Source organism: Anomaloglossus baeobatrachus, chromosome 1 (genome assembly GCF_048569485.1).
Source record: "Anomaloglossus baeobatrachus isolate aAnoBae1 chromosome 1, aAnoBae1.hap1, whole genome shotgun sequence".
NCBI classification, from domain to species: Eukaryota; Metazoa; Chordata; class Amphibia; order Anura; family Aromobatidae; genus Anomaloglossus; species Anomaloglossus baeobatrachus.
Genome location: NC_134353.1, coordinates 743,740,537 through 743,762,511, shown reverse-complemented (window position 1 = coordinate 743,762,511; position 21,975 = coordinate 743,740,537). Strand labels below are relative to the sequence as shown.

At 43.7% G+C, this 21,975-nt stretch overlaps 1 protein-coding gene across 2 annotated transcripts in view; it reads left to right on the top strand.

The window, feature by feature from the left end:
- Nucleotides 1-21,975, top strand: part of KNTC1 (kinetochore associated 1) — a 371,840-nt gene that overhangs the window by 123,474 nt on the left and 226,391 nt on the right. For both annotated transcript variants that reach the window (XM_075323096.1, XM_075323086.1), the window contains exons 16-18: nucleotides 455-530; nucleotides 2,300-2,425; nucleotides 2,520-2,609. In XM_075323096.1, the coding sequence (XP_075179211.1) occupies nucleotides 455-530; nucleotides 2,300-2,425; nucleotides 2,520-2,609 (292 nt within the window). The remainder of the gene's footprint in view (nucleotides 1-454; nucleotides 531-2,299; nucleotides 2,426-2,519; nucleotides 2,610-21,975) is intronic.

Genomic DNA, 21,975 nt, shown 5'->3' with positions numbered 1-21,975 from the left:
CACTAAGGGTGGAAAAAGTTCTGACATTTTTTTCTTTTTTGCATGATTTATTTACATGACAAAAAATACCCCTACATTTTAACAGGTGAGTTAAATGTATATAGAATTTCCATGTCCACTGTATATAAACATGCTTCAAATCTTCACAAAACTTTCATGTAAATTTTGTTATGGATTTGTTCTAAATTTTATCTTCTGCATTGAAAAAGATTAAATCTGTGGTTACCATACAAAAAACAAAAAAATAAAAAATGTAGCAGATTTAAAATTCACAATGAATGTCAGTTTATTCACAGATACACTTCTGCACCATGGCATTCACATTGATGCAAGTTTTTTTTTTTGTTTTTTTTTGTTTTCTTGTTTTTATCCTCTCTAAATATGGATGGTAGATCTATATGATTTACGCTACTTGTGAACATACCCTAAATATATTGTATTTTTTTCTCTCTAGGTTAAGCCGTTTATTGCATAAACATAAATTTGAAGAAGCTGAAAAATTTGCTATTCAGTTTTCTCTTGATGTTGAGGTACAGTTTTAATCCATCTTTCGATTTAGTTTATATTTTTTTTTCTTCTTAACCAATCGTGTATTGAAATTTGAGTATTCTCTATATGAAGAGAGCGTGGTAAATTTCTTGTGTACTTGAGTTGGGCATAGTTCACATTTTCAGCTTTTTTTTTATAAGCTGGCTGAAGAAATTATTTTTTGTATATATTTTTGTATGTATTTTCAGCTTTTGTTGCTTTTTAAAAGCCAGCGTAATGTGGTGTGCTGCACTACTGTATCCAATGTAAAATAAAAATAATTCCTTTATTATACTTGCCATCATGACTTTTTACGTTTTAATTTGTTTACTTCCTGAGATAGAGGCTGAGGCGCTAACAGGTTTCTTTTTTCCCATTTTGTAGTAGCCCTCTTGGTTCCTGAGTTATTAGCTTGTAAATGTCATATGTAAATTTTCTTTTCAAGCACATAAACGGTAACAGATTCTTCTCATGGGCTGTGTATTTTTCCCACCTATGACACTGACCAATCATAAGCAAGATGTGTCACAGAGCTGGAAAACTCGGAATATGCTCAGAGAAGATCTAAACAGGGACTTTATGTGCGTTGTCATGGGAGCAGTGCGAGCAATGTATGTCGCTCCACACCTAATACAGGAGACAGGGCATACTATCAATCTTGAAGTAACAAGCTTTCTGGCAGCATGATTATTAGTTGTTGGCTGTTCTATTTTTTGTGCAGGGCATTGTAATCCTTAGACAACAAGCAGAGTAGTGGTATTAAGCACTTTTAGTGGGCTTTGATGATTATATATTGTTGCTGAGTGGAGGGTGTGGTGCATAATGGAGGCTCAGATAGATAATAATTATCATAGCTGACCAAAAGGACATTAAACCACCACTCAGCTCTTTTCTAGTGGTTATAATAACCTGTACAAAAAAAGGAGCATCTCACTCACTAATAGTCATGCTACCACAAAGCTTGATGCCTAAGGGATGATAGATAGTATATCCTGCATCAGTATTACGTTTTGAGAAATGTAGATTGCCAGCGTTGTTCCCACCTAGATATCTTCGAAGTCCATTTTCTGGTGATCTCTTCCTGTCACCAAGCTGTAGTACTGTATTTTGTCTAAATGCAAAATACACCCCCAGAGAAGGTCAAAACAATGATTCTCAGCTTGATGCATGCAGCTGAGAAATCTTCACTGTCGATAGTTCCTGGTCCTACAGTGTGGATAGAGGAGGAGGAGAGCAGAAGGAGCTGGACTTGGACATCCTCATGGTCGCAGTGCTGACAATGTATATTGCTCCACACTGAATACAGGTGGTGGGGCATAGTAGCAATATGGGAAAAGTTCATGCCCCCTGAGAAGAATCTGTCACCGCCCATGTAATAATTAAAGTAAAAAACATATCTCAGAAATTAAGATGTCTCTGCGCTTTTATCTGTATGTAGCCAGCTTAAAACGTAAAGTCATGAATGGTCCTAATGTTTTTACATAAAAAATATTTTTAAAGAAGGTAATTGTCCCCAACTTCAATCTTTCTTTCTCAGAAGAACAGTATTTAGTATTCCTAAATATATAGTATTTATTGAATAAACATTTTATATTTTGGTCTAATTTTCTATTATCCATGAGTTAGGCCCAATAGGATATCACTTTCTGTTTTCTTTAACTCAGAACTAGAGTGCTAAAAATGAATATATCTTTTTAATAATGGCCACAAGCAAAAAGATTACTTTAATTTATGTGTTTCTTTTGTTTAAAAACATTTTTATTTTGTTTAGCTTGTATATAAAGTAAAGCTGAATATTGTACTGGAGAAACTGGCATCAGTATCTGTTGGTAGTTATGGCCAAGCCATCTGGCAGGAACTTGTGGATGAAGCGAAAGGCAATCTGCATAAAATTAAGGTATGTAAACTATACTGTGGTCTTTCAGTTTTTCATTTAGTGTGCACCTATTAATTGATTTTGTTTTTGAATATTTATCTTCTTTTTTGCTTAGGATGACAATTTTGTGATCCAGTACTGTGTCAATGCCCCATGGCCTTCCTATGAAACAACATTTGAAATGCTGACTTATGCAAAAACCAGAGTAAGTCGATTTACTGCAGATTTTCTTATTCAGATGTTTAAACTTTAACCCCTTCACCCCCGGCCACTAAAACACCCTAATGACCGGGCCATTTTTTGCAATTCTGACCAGTGTCACTTTGACAGGTTATAACTCTGGAACGCTTCAACGGATCCTGGCGATTCTGAGATTGTTTTTTCGTGACATATTGTACTTCATGTCAGTTGTAAATTTAGGCCGATATTTTTTGCGTTTATTTGTGAAAATTTAGGAAATTTGGCGAAAATTTTGAAAATTTCGCAATTTTCAAACTTTGAAAATTTATGCCCATAAATCTGAGAGATATGTCACACAAAATAGTTACTAAATAACATTTCCCACTTGTGTACTTTACATCAGCGCAATTTTCGAAACAAATTTTTTTTCCGTTAGGAAGTTAGAAGGGGTCAAAGGTCATCAGCAATTTCTCATTTTTCCAACAAAATTTACAAAATAATTTTTTTTAGGGACCACATTACATTTGAGGTGACTTTGAGAGGCCTAGGTGACAGAAAATACCCAAAAGTGACCCCATTCTAAAAACTACACCCCTCACACTGCTCAAAACCACATCCAATAAGTTTATTAACCCTTTAGGTGCTTCACAGGAACCAAAGCAATGTGGAAGGAAAAAATGAAAATTTTACTTTTTAACACAAAAATGTTACTTTAGCCATAAAATTTTCATTTTTACAAGGGAGAAAAGAGAAAGTACACAATACAATTTATTGTGCATGTTCTCCTGAGTACGCTGATACCCCATATGTGGTAAAAATCAATTGTTTGGGCGCACGGCAGAGCTCGGAAGGGAAGGAGCGCCATTTGAATTTTTGAACGCAAAATTAGCTGCACTCATTAGCGGACGCCATGTCGGGTTTGAAGACCCCCTGAGGTGCCTAAACAATGGAGCTCCCCCACAAGTGACCCCATTTTGGAAACTAGAGCCCTCAAATAATTGTTCTAGATGTTTGGTGAGCACTTTGAACACCTGGGGGCTTCACAGAAGTTTATAGCGTTGAGCCGTGAAAAGAAAAAAATTTTTTTTTACAACAAAACGGTTGCTTCAACTAGGTAGCTTTTTTTTTCACAAGGCTATCAGGAAAAAATGCACCATAAAACGTATTGTGCATTTTCTCCTGAGTACGCAGATACCTCATATGTGGTGGAAATCAAATGTTTGGACACACAGCAGTGCTCGGAAGGCAAGGAGCGCCATTTGAATTTTTGAGTGCAAAATTAGCTGCACCTGTTAGCGGACGCCATGTCGGGTTTGAAGACCCCCTGAGGTGCCTAAACAATGGAGCTCCCCCACAAGTGACCCCATTTTGGAAACTAGAGCCCTCAAATAATTTTTCTAGATGTTTGGTGAGCACTTTGAACACCTGGGGGCTTCACAGAAGTTTATAGCGTTGAGCCGTGAAAAGAAAAAAAATTTTTTTTACAACAAAACGGTTGCTTCAACTAGGTAGCTTTTTTTTTCACAAGGGTAACAGGAAAAAATGCACCATAAAATGTATTGTGCATTTTCTCCTGAATACGCAGATACCTCATATGTGGTGGAAAGTAATTGTTTGGGCGCATGGCGGGGTTCAGAAGAGAAGGAGCGCCATTTGACAGCAAAATTGGTTGGAATCATTAGCGGACGCCATGTCACGTTTGGAGACCCCCTACGGTGCCTAAACAGTGGAGCTCCCCCACAAGTGACACCATTTTGGAAACTAGAGCCCTCAAATAATTTTTCTAGATGTTTGGTGAGCACTTTGAACACCTGGGGGCTTCACAGAAGTTTATAGCGTTGAGCCGTGAAAAGAAATTTTTTTTTTTTACCACAAAACGGTTGCTTCAACTAGGTAGCTTTTTTTTTCACAAGGCTATCAGGAAAAAATGCACCATAAAATGTATTGTGCATTTTCTCCTGAGTACGCAGATACCTCATATGTGGTGGAAAGTAATTGTTTGGGCGCATGGCGGGGTTCAGAAGAGAAGGAGCGCCATTTGACAGCAAAATTGGTTGGAATCATTAGCGGACGCCATGTCACGTTTGGAGACCCCCTATGGTGCCTAAACAGTGGAGCTCCCCCACAAGTGACACCATTTTGGAAACTAGAGCCCTCAAATAATTTTTCTAGATGTTTGGTGAGCACTTTGAACACCTGGGGGCTTCACAGAAGTTTATAGCGTTGAGCCGTGAAAAGAAAATTTTTTTTTTTTACCACAAAACGGTTGCTTCAACTAGGTAGCTTTTTTTTTTCACAAGGGTAACAGGAAAAAATGCACCATAAAACGTATTGTGCAATTTCTCCTGAGTACGCAGATACCTCATATGTGGTGGAAAGTAATTGTTTGAGCGCATGGCGGGGCTCAGAAGAGAAGGAGCGCCATTTGACTTTTCAAACGCACAGACGCAGTGCACTGATCGGTCGCTGCAGGACGCACGGTCGGATGCGATAAAAAAAGCGTCGGGGATACGTAAAAAAAAAAAAGTCACGCCAAAAATTGACCATGGATGCAGATACGTTATGTGCATCCCTGATCAGCGCTTGGCGGGATGCACGGACGGATGTGATACAAAAAGCGTCGCAAATACGGAAAAAAAGTCACGCCAAAAATTGACCATGGATGCAGATACGTTATGTGCATCCCTGATCAGCGCTTGGCGGGATGCACGGACGGATGTGATACAAAAAGCGTCGCAAATACGGAAAAAAGTCACGCCAAAAATTGAGCAGGGATGCCGATCCGTTATCTGCATCCCTAATCAGCGCTTGGCGGGACGCACGGACGGATGCGATACAAAAAGCGTCGTGAATACGGAAAAAAGTCACGCCAAAAATTGACCATGGATGCCGATCCGTTATGTGCATCCCTGATCAGCGCTTGGCGGGACGCACGGACGGATGCGATACAAAAAGCGTCGGGGATACGGAAAAAAAAGTCACGCCGAAAATTGAGCAGGGATGCCGATCCGTTATCTGCATCCCTGATCAGCGCTTGGCGGGACGCACGGACGGATGAGGTGTAAAAATGGACAGGGGATACGTAAAAAAAAAAAAAGTTATACTCACAGTACCCACAGGACTAGCAGGAGGATCACTGACCAGAAGAGCTGCAGAGGAACAGATGGCAGAGAGATGGACAGCTTTACAGGAGCAGCAGGCAGATCAGCAGAATGCCCAGGAAGGACCCAGCGATGGACGCAGATGTGATCAGGCCGGTGAAGACAGGTAAGAGGACGTCGGGGGAGAGCAGAGGGGGACAGGGGGGGGGGGAGAGCAGAGGGGGGGGTGAGAGCAGAGGGGGGGCTGAGAGCAGAGGGGGGGCTGAGAGCAGAGGGGGGGCTGAGAGCAGAGGGGGGGCTGAGAGCAGAGGGGGGGGAGCATAGGGGGAGGGGGTAGAGCAGAGGGGGAGACCGGAGAGGGAGCGCAGAAGCAGAACAGAGATAATGGGGGAGGCAGTCAGAGGGGGGGGGGGGTTGGGGGGAGCAGATCGCGGGGGGGGCACGGCAGGGGCTATCACGGCAGCGCGCAGGGGCACCACGGGAGCGCGCACGGGCTGCAAAGTGAGCACAGTACTCACGTGCAGCAGCAGCAGCGGCGGCAGCAGCGGCGGCGGCGGTGGCGTGGTACCACAAGTACCAGCCACTGCACGCTGCAGACATGTTGGGGGAGGGCTCGCAGCGGCAGGGGGCATATCGCAGCAGGGAGGCAGATGGCAGCAGGGGGCAGATTGCGGCAGGAGGCAGATCGCAGCAGTGGGGCACATCATGGCAGAGGACAGATCGCAGCAGGAAGCAGATTGCAGCAGGGGGGCACATTGTGGCAGGGGGGCAGATCGCAGCAGAGGGGCAGATCGTGGCGGGGAGCAGATCGGGGGGACACATCGGCAGGGGGCAGGGCCATCACAGGAGCGCGCAGGGGCTATCAGGCGCGCAATACTCAAGTGGGGCAGGAGCGGCGATCGGGCGGCGGCAGCAGCGTTGTGTGGTACTACAAGTACCAGCCAGTGCACGCCGCAAACATGCTGGGGGAGGGCTTCCCAAACCAACACAGGCCTGGGGAGGGCGGCCACCGGCAGATCAGACTGCCCCACTGCACACGGATTGGAGCGATTGCGCGTCATAGCACGATCGCTCCAATCAGTGCTGCAGGGGCTGGGGGCGGCATGTTTGAGGTCCACCTATGATATGCTGCAGCAGCTGCGGCATCTCATAGCTGGATCTCACAGGATCGCACTAATTCGGGCATTATTTTTGCCGAAATTAGTGCGATCGATGTGGTTGGCGGTTCAGATTTGAACAGCCAATCACATCGATCGTCGATAGGGGGTGGCGATGCCGCCCCCCCTGGGGTCAAGCAAAGGTCCCCTGCTGTAAGAAACAGCAGGGGACATCATTTGAAAGCCGTTGCTATGGCCACGGCAATCAAATGAAGTTTAGGCCGTAAAATTACGTCCCTGGTCGTTAAGTCACGTTAAAATAGGACGTAATTTTACGGCCCGCGGTCGTGAAGGGGTTAAGATGGATGGATGTTTTTCCAGAATTGAATATTAAAGCTAGACTCCAAATAATTGTTAAATTAAAGGGGTTGTCAATGACTTTGTAAAAATAGCTCGCTATATGTCCAAACACAACTGATCAGTGGCAATTCTGGGCATTAGATCCTCACAAATCTAATATTGATAAGCTATCCTGTGACTACATAATTAATATTAAAGTCCTTGATAGCTCCTTTAAAGTGGTATTCTCATGCTATTATATTGCTTTAGTTATATAGTTTACAAATAAGTAAGTTTGCAATTGACTTGATTTTTCTGTCTGCTGTGATTCTGCTATGAAAACTTTTAATCTTACATAGTGGGCAGCTTGTTGCTAAGAAGACTGGCCAGACTTCGTAATATGCAGTAGTTACATTCAAGTCTCAGGTGTTAACTCATGAGATACCAACCACCTCTCTCCAGCCCATTGATATCTAGCAGTTAGTAGTTAATCTCCCTCCCTTCAGCTCCTGAGCTGTTATCAGTCCTGTAAAATCTCCAGCCCCTGGCCCTCAGTCAGTGGTTTCCAAAGCAGTACTCCTAATCACTGCTTGCTTGTTCAAAGGCACTTTTATTTCTATATGCAAATATGCTGATAACCGTGTAGCCTTCAAAACAAGTTCACTGACAGACCAATAATGTGTCATAAAAACACAATTTCATCAAAAGGAAACTGGCCTGAATTATCATTCAAGGTGGAGTGGCCACCCCTCCAGCAACCAGGAAGCAAGGAGACCGCATATCGTTGTGCTGCTTAATACACAACTTGAGAATAACCATTTAAGCAAGGTAATGTATGCTTGCTGCTTTTCCTCCCATGCCACCCCTTTGCTTTCTGGTCTGTAACAGCTAGGAGACATCAATTTTTACTTTTTGTCAGGATTATTTCTTTCTCAAGTCTTTACTGGAATGTTGTGGTATGAATTCCAATACACCCATGTTAGTGAGCATTCCAATTTGGAGGGACTGTAGCATTTTTTTTTCCATTTTGGCGTGTTTTTTCATATTACTTTAGTTTAGTGAGGTTTAAATACTAATACAAATTTGCATTAAATGTTCACCATTAAGATGCCAATATTTAATAGGGAAAGTGTGGAAATTTAATCAGAATATGCAGTAAAGTATAACTTTTATTTTGTCTTATAATGTACAATGCAAGTTAATATTGTGGTACTGTGCTAGCCAGAAAAATCAATTCACTTATGTCCCAAGAACGACAGAGATATTTTAGGAGTGATACCTTTATTGGCTAACCAGAAAAAATATATTAGCAAGCTTTCAGAGCACAAAGGCTCCTTCTTCAGGCTGAATTACAAATTAATTAAGGCCTCTTTACACACTGCAATATCGGTAGCGATATCGCTGTAACGTCACCGGTGTTGTGACGTAATAGTGACCTCCCCAGTGACATTGCAGTGTGTGAGACGCATCAGCGACCTGGCCCCCGCTGTGAGGTCGCTGATCACTACACATCTCTCAGGAACATTTTTTGGTTCTTTGTTTCCCGCTGCGCAGCAAACATCGTTGTGTTTGATACCGTTACAACGACTTCGTTAGCGACTTCCCTTTCAAATAGTTGCTTTGACACATCCCCAACGACCAGCTAGGTCGTTCTGCGGGTCCGTATCGCTGCTACGTAGTTGGCCAGGTTTGCTTGTTTGACAGCTCACTTGAGACTTTCCAGCGATCCTGGCCAGGTCGGGATCGCTGGTGGGATCACTAGAAAGTCTCAGCGTGTAAAGGGGCCTTTACTGAGGCAAAATCACAACATTTAAATGAATGTTACAACACACATGGGAAAGATGATGCCTCCTAAAGATAAGCCAAGGAAATCAAACTAAGGTTTTTGTTACAAATGCAGATGAGTTGGAAGTGGTCTGTTCAGATCACTTCTGAAGTTATGTTTGTGGAAGTGTGAAGTGTGTCCATGTAGTGAGCCATAAAACCACGTGTTAAACTGAGTCCTTTTGTTAAAGTTTTAATCCCCAAATTTTTCTTTCTGTCATCCTTAAAATGACCTTTCAGTATTGATACTTTCAAATCTGTCATGCTGTGTCTGTAACGCCCTGGCAAAACCAGGTAGTCACAAAAGTGTACATCCTCCTTGTTACTACCAGAAACCCACACTCAAGTACAACACACAGCCATAAAAGCCTAGCCACCCCCTCATGATAATAAGGGCACACCAGTGGGCAGAATCAGGCAGATGAGAACGCCCACCTAGGGGTCCTGAGGTGTCAGAGGCGGGAACACGTCAGTTTTAGTTTTAGTTTGAGTTTTTGGTTAGTGCAAGTTTAAGTCTGACAATGAAGTAGTGAAGTCAAGTGCTGACAGCAGTGAGTCAGGGGTAGGGGCCCCTGGACTACCTGGCTAGGTGGCAGACAGTGAACAGGGCCACAGGCGACGGAGATCCGGTCGCGGGAGACCTTAAGTGGACCGGGGCAGGGTCGTAGCCCGCCAAGGCCAACAGCGGGAATCCGGTCCGGAGGCCATGCACAGACTGGGTGCCTGAACCCTAGGACGAGAAACGTTGTATGCCCCTTGTTAATTCAACAGCAGAGGACGAGGTTTCAGGCCTTGTTCTCCCGAAGCCCAGAGAGCGAAACGGAAGCCCAACGCGGGGGATAGGGTGTCCGTCAGAACCCACAGAGATCTCAAGGGTCAGATTTCGCGGGCCACACCTCCCAAATACATACAAAACTGGAAGTGGACTTCTCCGTTCCATGCAAAGTCGTTCAACAGGAGAGACAAACATAACGTGCAGGAGGAAGGGACACCTGTTCACTAACCAGGGTGTGGGACCCGAATACACCCTCCAACGGCAGCCGGTCACTGGCAACTTGGTTTACCACTAGACTTGTGTGAATTTACTGAACTGTGATTATACCATCGACCCCCGGTCCAATCCGAAGCGCCACCTCCAGCAGCCATTACTCCCGTGTACCGACACAGGGACCCGGAACTACACCTCCCCTACCCGTGGAGGGGATCCCATCTAGCTGCCCCGTTCCACCAGCCCCGGGCGCCCCATCACCAGGCAGCGGCGGTGTCACCATCCCTCACCGCAACCCACGGGTGGCGTCACAGACAATTCCCCACTTGTACATAACCCCCTTTCCGACGGTTGTGAGGACGGGCGGCTGTGCGAGCCCGGGTCCGGTCACCACTCGACCCGTAGCAGCGGATCTGAGCGGGCCCCAGGGAAGCGGCAGTGGCCCCTGCCCGCAACATGTTCGTGTCTAGAGAATTGTTTTCCCACAGCCGTGTCCAGCTCATTTTTTATTATGTGCCTGCGTAGATTCATCCTATTTTGTAGTTTTAGTTTAGTTACCCCAATATATGTTCCTCCAGGGCACCTTAACTGAGAATATCTCAGGCAGGGTGGCGAACATTCTGAATCTCCTAGTGAGGCATACACTCAGTTAGATCCAGGACACCATAGACATTCTTTGCAAATTGTCAGCCTTGGGCCCACTTCCAGAAGATACAATATTAGCCACCATGGATGTAGTCTCTTTACTCCAACATTCCTCACTAAAATGGGATTGCTGCATGCAAATGTTTCCGTCAAAAACACAATCAGGTTTGTGGTCCACCACAACTATTTTTTCTTTTGGAATAAATAATGTATACCAACAGTGTATGGACCAGGACACAGTATGACAGATTTGAAAGTATCAATAGTAGTGAAAGGTCATTTTAAGCATGACAAAGAGAGAACAATTTGAGAATTTAACCCCTTTAAGAACGAAGCCAGTTTTGTACTTAATGACCAGTACACCGTGAGAAAAAACCCCTTAAAAATTCAAATCTTTAATAATAAAGTTTAAAATGTATATCCCAACATGAATAACACACACATGTATACATACAACACAAAGGGAAAAAAGTTCTGCAGTGCAGACTGGGAGTGGTCAACGCCCCTTCACTTCTCCCTACCTAGCCTGCGGAGGTTGGCACCCTAGATTGCGTAAAGGCGCCCCCGCTCACCGTCGGCTCGCCCTCCTTTCCCTGCACTAATTTAAGAAGTGCAACTAGTCTGGGAATATATATATATAAGAATAAGAATAAGAACGTATAAGAATCGTAACTTTGCGAACTGCAAAACAGAGGGAGTCATTTACCTCTGTACATGTACATGCCCAAAAGACTATGTGGGAAAGACTAGGAGACAATTGAAAGTACGGATAGGAGAACACCTAGGGGATGTGAGAAATAAACGGGACACACCCCTAGCTCGTCATATTAATTCACATCACAATGGCGATTTGGGGTCTTTCTCCTTTAGGACAATTGAAGTGATTTCCCCATCAATACGTCTGGGAGATTGGGACAAAAAACTGCTTCAAAGGGAGACACGCTGGATCTTTTGGCTAGAGTCAACCAGTCCAGGCGGGCTAAACGAACAACTAACCTTCTCTAGCTTCATCTGACCTTAGCATTCAGTGTATTGGGATATTTATTCCTTCCTAGACATATGGGAAATTAAGTATATTTATATACAGCCATCCTGTATAGGTCTGTTTTGTGGACTACGGGGTTTGTTCCTTGATCATGGACCTAATGTCCCTGGTTGCTACAGTTTATTCATGTTGACGGATTGGTCCACATGTGCATTTCTTGATATCCCTTGTGAATTGTAACTATAATGTACCTTTGTGGGGCGTTCTTTGTAAATTGGTGGGAAAGGGGATTTATCATGTTTTTTGAGTCCACTAGTGGTGAGGTATTAGTCCATCTAGGCTTATCTTTTGGTGGGCATAACTCATTCCCTGCTCCCCTAGCGCTGTGAACCATGTGGTGCGGGGTTGCGGAGTGCATTATTGCGTCCCGTGATCATGTGACTGCTACCGTGCGTCACATGGAGGGACAGTCTCCGCCCCATAGTGATGAGCCGCAGTGGAGCGCATGATGCGTTCCACGCGAGCGGCACTTCCGTTCTAACAGACGTCACTTCCGGTGACGTCAGGAAGCGCCACATGGAGGGTCATCTTTCGTCCCGTAGTGATGAGCCGCGGTGGAGCGCATAATGCGTTCCACGCGAGCGGCACTTCCGTTCCAACAGACGTCACTTCCGGTGACGTCAGGAAGCGCCATTTTTAAAGAACGCTCCTTGCCCCACGTGTGTAGGCGGGGATTAGGACCGAGGCAGAGTGGTTTATTGTGGCCGATACTCTGTGCCCGACTGTGGGTGCTCCTGATGAACCTTGGCGGGACTGTGTGCCAGGGGGAAACGCGTCGAGCTAGCGGTTCCCAAACTGGGCCTGTTTTTTCCAGTGACTACACTGAAGCATTAGCGTTGATCTGGCGATTTGTCCAAATTCACACCAAAAAGCTAAGTACCTTTGATATGTTATTGTTACATCTACAGTGAATAGACTGGAGTTATAGTTTATTCCATGCTATGGCTAAGTATGTCATTATATCTGTGGACCATCCATCTGTGTGCCTACTGTGGAGTCATGTGTTGAGTTATTGATTGACTCTCATTGATTTTTTTGTGGGAGCAGGCGAAGGCAAGGCTTATCAGAGTCTGTTGCGTACATTGTAGTAACCTGTTTTCTTAGCACCACAATATGTGCTTTTATTGAATGCACAGGACAATTGATATCCATATAGGTGGCTCTAGGGGCTACATCCAAACGGGTGCACGGTGTCCACTGATGAATTTCATATTGAGGTGGTTATTCTAATCTCAAGCATCTCATACTACATTGTATCGGTCATTTCAGCATTTCTGTAGAGTCACACCCACATGTGTGCCAGATATCAATAGACATTCCTTGCAACCCTGTAAATTTTTGCAGTGCAGCAATATTTTAATTGAGCACTCCTATATTCCCAGACTAGTTGCACTTCTTAAATTAGTGCAGGGAAAGGAGGGCGAGCCGACGGTGAGCGGGGGCGCCTTTACGCAATCTAGGGTGCCGACCTCCGCAGGCTAGGTAGGGAGAAGTGAAGGGGCGTTGACCACTCCCAGTCTGCACTGCAGCACTTTTTTCCCTTTGTGTTGTATGTATACATGTGTGTGTTATTCATGTTGGGATATACATTTTAAACTTTATTATTAAAGATTTGAATTTTTAAGGGGTTTTTTCTCACGGTGTACAGTTTATGATCCCTTAATCATTATCTATAACGGTTTTTACTTAATGACCAGGCCATTTTTTGCAATTCTGACCAGTGTCACTTTGAGGTTATAACTCTAGAATGCTTCAGCAGATCTCGATGATTCTGATAGTGTTTATTTGTGACATATTGTACTTTATGATAGTGGTAAATGTAGGACAATAATTTTTGCTTTTGTTTGTAAAAAAAAAATCGTAAATTTGATGAAAATTTTGAAAACAACATTTCCCACATGTCTACTTTACAGCAGCACAATTTTTGAAACACTTTTTGGGGGTTAGGAAGTTAGAAGGGTTGAAAGTTCATCAGCAATTTCTCATTTTTTCAACAGAATTAGAAAGCCATTTTTTTAGGGACCACATCATATTTGAAGTTACTTTGAGAGACCTAGGGGACAGAAAATATCCAAAAGGGACACCATTCTAAAAACTGCACCCCTCAAAGTGCTCATAATCACACCCAAGAAGTTTATTAACGCTTCAGGTGTTTCACAGGAACTAAAGCGATGTGGAATGAAAAAAATATATAATTTTAACTAAAAATGTTGCTCTAGCCCCAAATGATTCACTTTTAGAAGAAATAACACAACATAATGTAACCCAAAATTTGTTACCCTTTTTCTAAACGCGCTGATACCCCACAAGTGGTCAGAATCCTCTGCTTGGACAAATGGGAGGGCTCAGAACAGAAGGAGCAATATTTGAGTTTTGGAAAGCAAGTTTGGCTGTAATAGATTGGCGCACCATGTTGCAGTTGCAGGACCCCTAAAAGTACCTAACTAGCAGAAACCTCCCACAAGTGACCCTATTCTGGAAACTAGACCCCTCAAGGATTTTATCTAGGGGTATAGTGAGCATTTTGAATCCACAGGTACTTCACAGAATTTGATATTAGGCCATCATATTAAAATGTTACTTTTTTTCACAAAAATGTAGATTTAGCACCAAGTTGCTCACTTTTTCAAGAGATAACGCTAAAAAATGGACCCCACAGTTTGTTACCCACTTTCATATGAGCATGGTTATACTCTCAAAACGGAAGGATCAATATTTAAATTTTAGAAAGCAAATATGGCTGAAAAATGTTGCATCTATAGGGTCCCTAAGTAACCTAAATAGCAGAAACCCCCACGTGTAACCCCATTTTATTATTATCTAGATGTTTGGCGAGTACCCTGAACCCCCGAGGGCTTCACTGAAGTTTATATTTTTGAGCTGTGAAAATAATTGTTTGTTTTTTTTTGTACCACAAAATTGTTTATTCAACTAGATAGCTTTTTTTTCCCACAAGTGTATCAGGTAGAAATGCATCATAAACGTTTTTGCGCAATTTCTCCTGAGTACGGTGATACCTTACATGTGGTGGAAATCAACTATTTGGGCGCACTGCAAGGCTCGGAATGGAAGGAGTGCCATTTGTCTGCAAAATTGGCTGGAATAATTAACGAACGCCATGTCACGTTTGGAGAGCACCTAAGGTGCCTAAACACTGGAGCTTCCCAAAACTGACCCCATTCTGGAAACTTGACCCCTTAAGGATTTTATTTAGGAGTATAGTGAGCATTTTGAATCCACAGGTACTTCACAGAATTTGAAAATTTTAGGTCATCATATTGAAAATTTTCATTTTTTTACACAAATCTTGTTTTAGCACCAAATTTCTCACTTTTCAAGAAGCAACACCTAAAAGTTGACCCCACAGTTTATCGAATTTGTTATGAACACAGGGATACCCCACATGTGGCCAAAAAACTCTGTTTGGACAAATGCAAGGGCTTGGAATGGAAGGAGCACCATTTGAATTTTGGAAAAGTTGAAATAAATTGTGGGTTCCATGTCCCATTTGCAGGGCCCTTAGGGTCACGTGTGGAGAGTTCTGCTGTATAGGTACCCTATTTTGGAACCTAGACCCCTCAAGGATTGTATTCAGGGGTATAGTGAGCATTTTGAATTCACAGGTACTTCCCAAAAATTATTGCTGTTGCAGCAAGTTTCTCACTTTTAGGCTAGGTGTCCATGATCCGGCGACACTGCGTCTAGGACGCAGGTGCAGCTCTCCTACAGAGATGTGAGTGTTGTCCAGGAGAACACAGCTGCCTGTGCCTATGATCCGGGTTCAGGCGACTGCGTACTTTAGCTGTATTCTCCCTGTGAAGAACACTCTTGTCTCTGCAGCATAAGTTGACATTATGAGGCTCAGGAAGCTGCGCCACAGGTCAGTTTATACTTTTGAGAAAAGTAGCAAAGTGGGCAGGAGATTTCTAAAAATCCCTCCACGGTGCTTGTGCAGTATAAAGCAGCATTCTGGATGCAGTGAAAACACTGCATCCAAAACACTGCAAATTCTGTTTGTGGGCACAAAACCCAAAAAGCTAGGATGGAAGGATGGATAGATAAGTAGAAATAAAACACATATATAATGTCCTAACCCCTGCATATTCTAAGCTGTCATCATTTAGTGACTTTCATGTGGCACTAAAGGGTGTTTAGCCTTGCATTTAGCCACAAAATAAATGATTAAAAAAAAAACCGACGTGGCGTTTACCCCTCGCCCCTTCCCCCCCATTTTTGATAGCCAGCTAGGGTAAAGCAAACGGCTGCAGCTTGCAGTCCCCAGCTGTAAGCTTCACCTTGGCTGGTGATCCAAGTTGGAGGTCACCGCATGCTGTTTTTTTTTTTTTAATTATTTATCACTAAATAATAATAAAAGAAAAACGTGGGAACCCCCCATATTTGATTACCAGCCATGGTAAAGCAGACAGCTATGGTCTGGTATTCTCAAGGTGGGAAGGGCCATGGTTATTTAGCCCTTCCCAGCCTAAAAATAGCAGGCCTCAGCTTCCCCACAAGTGGTGTATCCAATAAATGCGGCAATCCTGGCGCTTCACCCCGCCTCATACCGTTGCCCTGTTGCGGTGGCAAACGGTGTAATATATGGGGTTGACTCCAGGTGTGTAATGTCATCTGGCATCAAGCCCACAAGTTGTGATGTTGCGGTGTCTATCAGATACCCGACTTCACTAACCCAGTCAGTAATAAAAGAAAAAAATAAAGGTGACATAAAAATTTTTATTTGAAAAAACATTCCCCAACTCATTTTCTCTTTCACCAATTTATTGAAAAGAAAAAAACAAATCTGGGTCCGGCGTAATCCATTTTTGAGGTCCCATGACGACACTGTGTTCCAGGATGTGGGAGACACGCTCAGTGAACTTATCCCTCATTTTCTGGAAGTGCAGGCTCTCCATGTGAGCAGTGTGGGTGCAGTGACCTCAGAATACTGTACTCATGCTCCCTGGGTCCAACCGAGGGCAGAGTGACCTGCAGTAACCTTATTCCAAAATATGAGGGGTACGCTCAGGTAGCGTATCCACCATTTTCTGGAAGTGTAGACCCTCCATGTGAGGAGTGTGGATGCATTGATGTAAGAATACTGTACCCACTCTCTCTGGGTCCACAGCACGCAGTGTGAGCTCAGCGGCAGTAAGCTGTGTGTCACTGCGTGCAGAGAGCTGGCTGACAGCCGCTCTCTGTGCATGGGGCCAGCATTTCCTCTGAAGACAAAGAGAAAGGGTGGTCACGGGCGATCAGAGCTGAAGGAGGTAATGGGAGACCTGAGGAGGACCGGGGTAGATCGGGTGGGGGGGTGACGAGGTGACCTGGGAGGACCTTTCTGTGTCATCTGACATGTCAGATGGCACAAAACTCAGAGTAGGAGACTGAATGCGGCGAGCACACAACTCATGCGGCTGCCATTTTGGACCATCGGGTGGGGGACTGGGACCCGGGGGTGGAGGGAAAAGGAGACTTTGGCCACACCGGGGACCAAGGGAGGACATTTATCTCCTATCGGACATGTTTGATTGTGCCAGATAGGAGATGAATCATTTTTTACCGGCGCTGCATTAACTTTCACATGGTCACTGTTATACGGATTGTAACGGCGTTCATGTGTGTGGGGACCGGAAAAAAACGACCCAGTACGTGATCTCCAGTGTCTCAGCTACCCCCAGTAAATGAAATCCCGGAGATTTTCCGACACTGGGGGGCGCTATACCCTTTTTCCTGAGCGCTGTGAAAAAGCGGCGGAAAGGAATATTAAGTACTCTTAACTACCGCCGTTAAAAGGCGTATTGGCGGTCATTAAGGAGTTAAACTGATAAGGTTGTTTTGGATCTTTAACACCAATTTAACACCTGATGTTATGACTCGCTACATGGACACACTTCACACCTCCACCAGAATACATTCAGAACTGATCTGAAAAGACCACTTCCAACTCATCTGCATTTGTAACAAAAACCTTAATTTGATTTCCTTGGCTTATCTTTAGGAGGCATCTTCTTTCTCATGTTCTGTTGTAACATTCATGCCTTAGTAATTCATTTGTAATTTTGACTGAAGGAGCCTTCCTGCTCTGAAAGCTTGCTAATGTAATTTTTCTGGTATCACTCCTAAAATACTTCTGTTGTTCTTGGGACATAAGTACTTGAATTGTGTCTTCTAAAATGTCCAATTATATTTTACAATAAAAACATGCACTATCCTGACCTCTAGAATGGTAATTATACTCCAGACTGCTATAAGGAAAATAACAGGTCTCCTGTAAAGTATCTAAAGCGGGCTTTACACGCTACGAGATTGCTACAGCGATCTCGTTGGGGTCACGGATTTTGTGATGCACATCCGGCTGCTGTAGCGATCTCGTTGTGTGTGACTCCTAGCAGCGATTTTGGATCGTTGCAAAAACGTCCAAAATCGTTCCTCGTTGACATGGGGGTCCTCTCCCAATTATCGCTGCTGTCGCTTGGGCGAAGTTGATCCGCCTCCCTGCGGCAGCACACATCGCTACGTGTGACGCCGCAGGAAGGAGGAACCTCTCCTTACCTGCCACACGCCAGCAATGAGGAAGGAAGAAGGTGGGCGGGATGTTCGTCCCACTCATCTCCGCCCCTCCGCTTTGATTGGGCAGCCGCTTAGTGACATCGAGCAAACTGCCCCCTTAGAAATGAGGCGGTTCGCCGGTCACAGCGACGTCGCCAAGCAGGTAAGTACGTGTGACGCTGCCGTAGCGATAATGTTCGCTACGGCAGCGATCTTCACATATCCGCATAACAATAGGGGCGGGTGCTATCACACTCGCTATCGCTAGCATCGGCTAGCGATGTCGCAGCGTGTAAAGCCACCCTTACTCAGCTACAGGCAGTCATTTATTTCCTATTGTGCAAAAAGAACTCCATCTTAAATGGTCTGAGGTGTCACTTGGGTGCGTCTCACCTCCCTTAATTTGCCTGGAGTTGTGTGGCATTCATCATCTGGTTCCGAAGAGCATTGTTGACAATGAAGCGGTCATCTGTGTGGACTGTTTAAATACCAATTTTAATTGAACCCCGAAATTTATTGGGCGATTGATGGATCAAACACCTGTTGTGAATTTTGACATTAAGCTCATTGTTCGACAACAGCAAATTGTGCAAAAAGTACTGAAACATTGAACAGTTGGACATGTGCATTTAGAGGTTTAGAGGTGGTCACATTAAGTTCATCTGAAAAGGTTAGAGCTTTTTAGGATTATCCTGAAATTTAACCCGAAAGCCAAATATCCCAAACGTTTTGTGAGTAGTGTACAAGTATATTGCCATGGACCGCTTCTTTACAGTAAGTGTATTAAGAGCAATCCTGCTGCTGCATTATACAAATGACACCGTTCCAATATATACACTGCTGTGCAGCACTATATTGGAGCAGTCATCCATATGCAATATTCTTGTGACACTGATTTCAGTTGAGGCGACTAAAAACTATTCTAACACATACACTACTGTGCAACACTTTGTTGGAGCAGTGTGACACCTATTTGAAAGACTTCCGTGTGCCTCGCTGTTTAGAAAACATGTTGGGTGCTTTTACTACTATTCATAAAGAGCGCGTCAACATATATCACATGAATGCTGGCAATTTGGTGCTCTCACACCTTGTCTTAACACACTTGTTTAAGTGGCTTTCCAAAGTCTTGAAGTCAGGCTCCCAGAACAGACTGGGTGACTGGTCAAATGTCCTGACTTCCAGTATAGGGAAAGCATAATTGAGGAGGAGAGACAAATATTTGTGAGCCAAATGCCACCTAAGTAAAATGTATTCAATTAGCATAGTCCTTAGCACTCACTGGGAAAACCAGGGAGGATCACGGCATGTTTCCTTCTTTAATTTTTGCACTCAGAGAAGAAGAGTTGTAAGACACTGGAGTATACAGCAATGTTCTTCTTCTTAAGTGGGCTTTACACACTACGATATTTCTAGCAATTGCTAGCGATATCGTACGCAAAAGCACCCGCCCATGTCGTGCATGCGATATCGTGTGATCGCTACCGCAGCGAACATTATCGCTACGGCAGCGTCACACGCACTTACCTGGTCGACGTTGTCGCTGTGACTGCCCAACAATCCCTCCCTCAAGGGGGAGGTGCGTTGGTGTCACGGCGACGTCACTAAGCGGCCGGCCAATCAAAGCGGAGGGGCGGAGATGAGCGGGACGAACATCCCGCCCACCTCCTTCCTTCCTCATTGCGGGTGGGACGCAGGTAAGGTGAGGTTCCTCGCTCCTGCGGTGTCACACACAGCGATGTGTGCTGCCGCAGGAACGAGGAACAACATCTATAAACAACCATTAACAATTTTTGGTTTTAGGACGACCTCTCCATGGTGAACGATTTTCACCACTTTGGAGGACATTTAAGGTCGCTGGTAAGTGTTACACGCTGCGATACAGTTAATGACGCCGGATGTGCGTCACTAACGACGTGACCCCGACGATAAAACATTAACGATATCGTAGCGTGTAAAGCCCCCTTAAGTCAGTCCGAGGAAATAGTCTAGACAATTCTTAAACAGCAGGAGCTAGGATTCATTCAAATAAGAGCATACAGCAGAGCAGATACAGAGGTCAGGCATCAGAGCAGGATGTCACATGCAGGTGACCAGACACGAAGCCAGTAGGTGGTTTCACTATCTGGCCATGGCTAACTCGCCCCAAGCTATGGTGTTAAGACGTTTTATACCTGGTTTAGACAAAGGGTTACATATTGCAGAAAAGGGCGTAGATAAGTTACATGATTCTGCGTCAAAAAGGCGTTTACGGGTTAACACAAAAGGATTACAGAACCAATATGTCCATTTACATGTACATCAATGCTTAGTTTCATGAAAACCATTAGGTTTCTATGTTCTCATCTTCTTACGTCATTAATCACATCACGACCATTAGGACATGCATATAACTTTTTCTAAATTGACAGATTTACCGTTCTGGTTTTTGTGTTAACTCACTATATTCACTATTTTCTACCATATAATACCACATATTTAGTCTCATAGCCCTGAGGCTGTTTCAATTATGTCTTGTCTTTTCTCTTTTTGCTAAATGACAATGAGGTCATTTTATGGTTTTATTCTGGGGAGAACTTTCATTTATGCATCTCATTTGCTGCAAAACTAGTCTGCCTGAACTGTACTAAGAGAATTAGAAACAAGGCACTCTCAAATGGTGATACAAATAATTTATTCCATAAGTCTTAAGCATAGTGGTGGATACCAATGCCTTTACCACTACCCTGACAGTCTTAATAACAAGTTGACTGATGAAGGCCACCTGGCCGAATTGTCACATGCTGCTTTAAGACTTATGGAATAAATTCTTCGTTTGTATCACCATTTGAGAGTGCCTTGTTTCTAATTCTCTGGACATATGGTGTGGAAACCTACAAGTGCACTTCAACATCTCTTACACTGTGGCTGTGCCTTATCCTGCTATAATGAACTGTACCAAGGTCTGCGGACAACATGGCTGCTAGTGTTTGCTGAGCACAAGATGGCTTCTCAATGCAACAGGGCTGACCATTTTCTCACAGAGTGAGTGTGTTAAGACAGGGTGCTGTTTACATTGAATTGCCAACATTCATACATACCATTGCGCTGTTTGAAAATAATAGTATAGGGTCTGGCATATAGTGTAAACAGAGAGGCGATTGCAAGCTTTTCCTACGTGTTGCATGGTGTTCCAATAAAACATGCCACATTATTTGTATATGTTGAAATAATTCTTATGCTCCTCCACAGGAATCAGTGTCTCATGGCTACATCATATGCATGATAAAAGGTTGTTTCAGAATAATGCCACACAGCAGTGTATATATTGGAGTGGTGTAGTATGTATATTGCAGATGCAGGATTGCTGTTAAGACACTACTGTAGGAAAGCATTCACACCATAGTAAAGTATATGCTGGCTCTACTGTACTATTATCATAATCCATGTTTCATGGATATTGTGCATCTGGTTATCTAAATGTTATGACTTTTACTGAATTCTGAAACTTGCCGTTGACCTTGCCTTTTCCTATTTTAATCCTTTCCCAAACAGACGATTTTCCTTTTTTACACATTGGTTTTTTTTGTCCTCTTATTCCAAGAGGCGCAACTCTTTTATTCTTTTAGGCTTGTGATGGCTTTTTTTTTTCTTGACGGGACCTGCTGTACTTTTGAATGACACAATCCATTTTATCATGTAATGTACTGGAAAGCAGGAAAAAAATTCCACATGTAGCAGAATAGGGCGGGGATTGAGGGGAAGCACAATTCTGCTTTTTTTTTTATAACACATCTTTTATTGAAAATAAATCGTTATACATG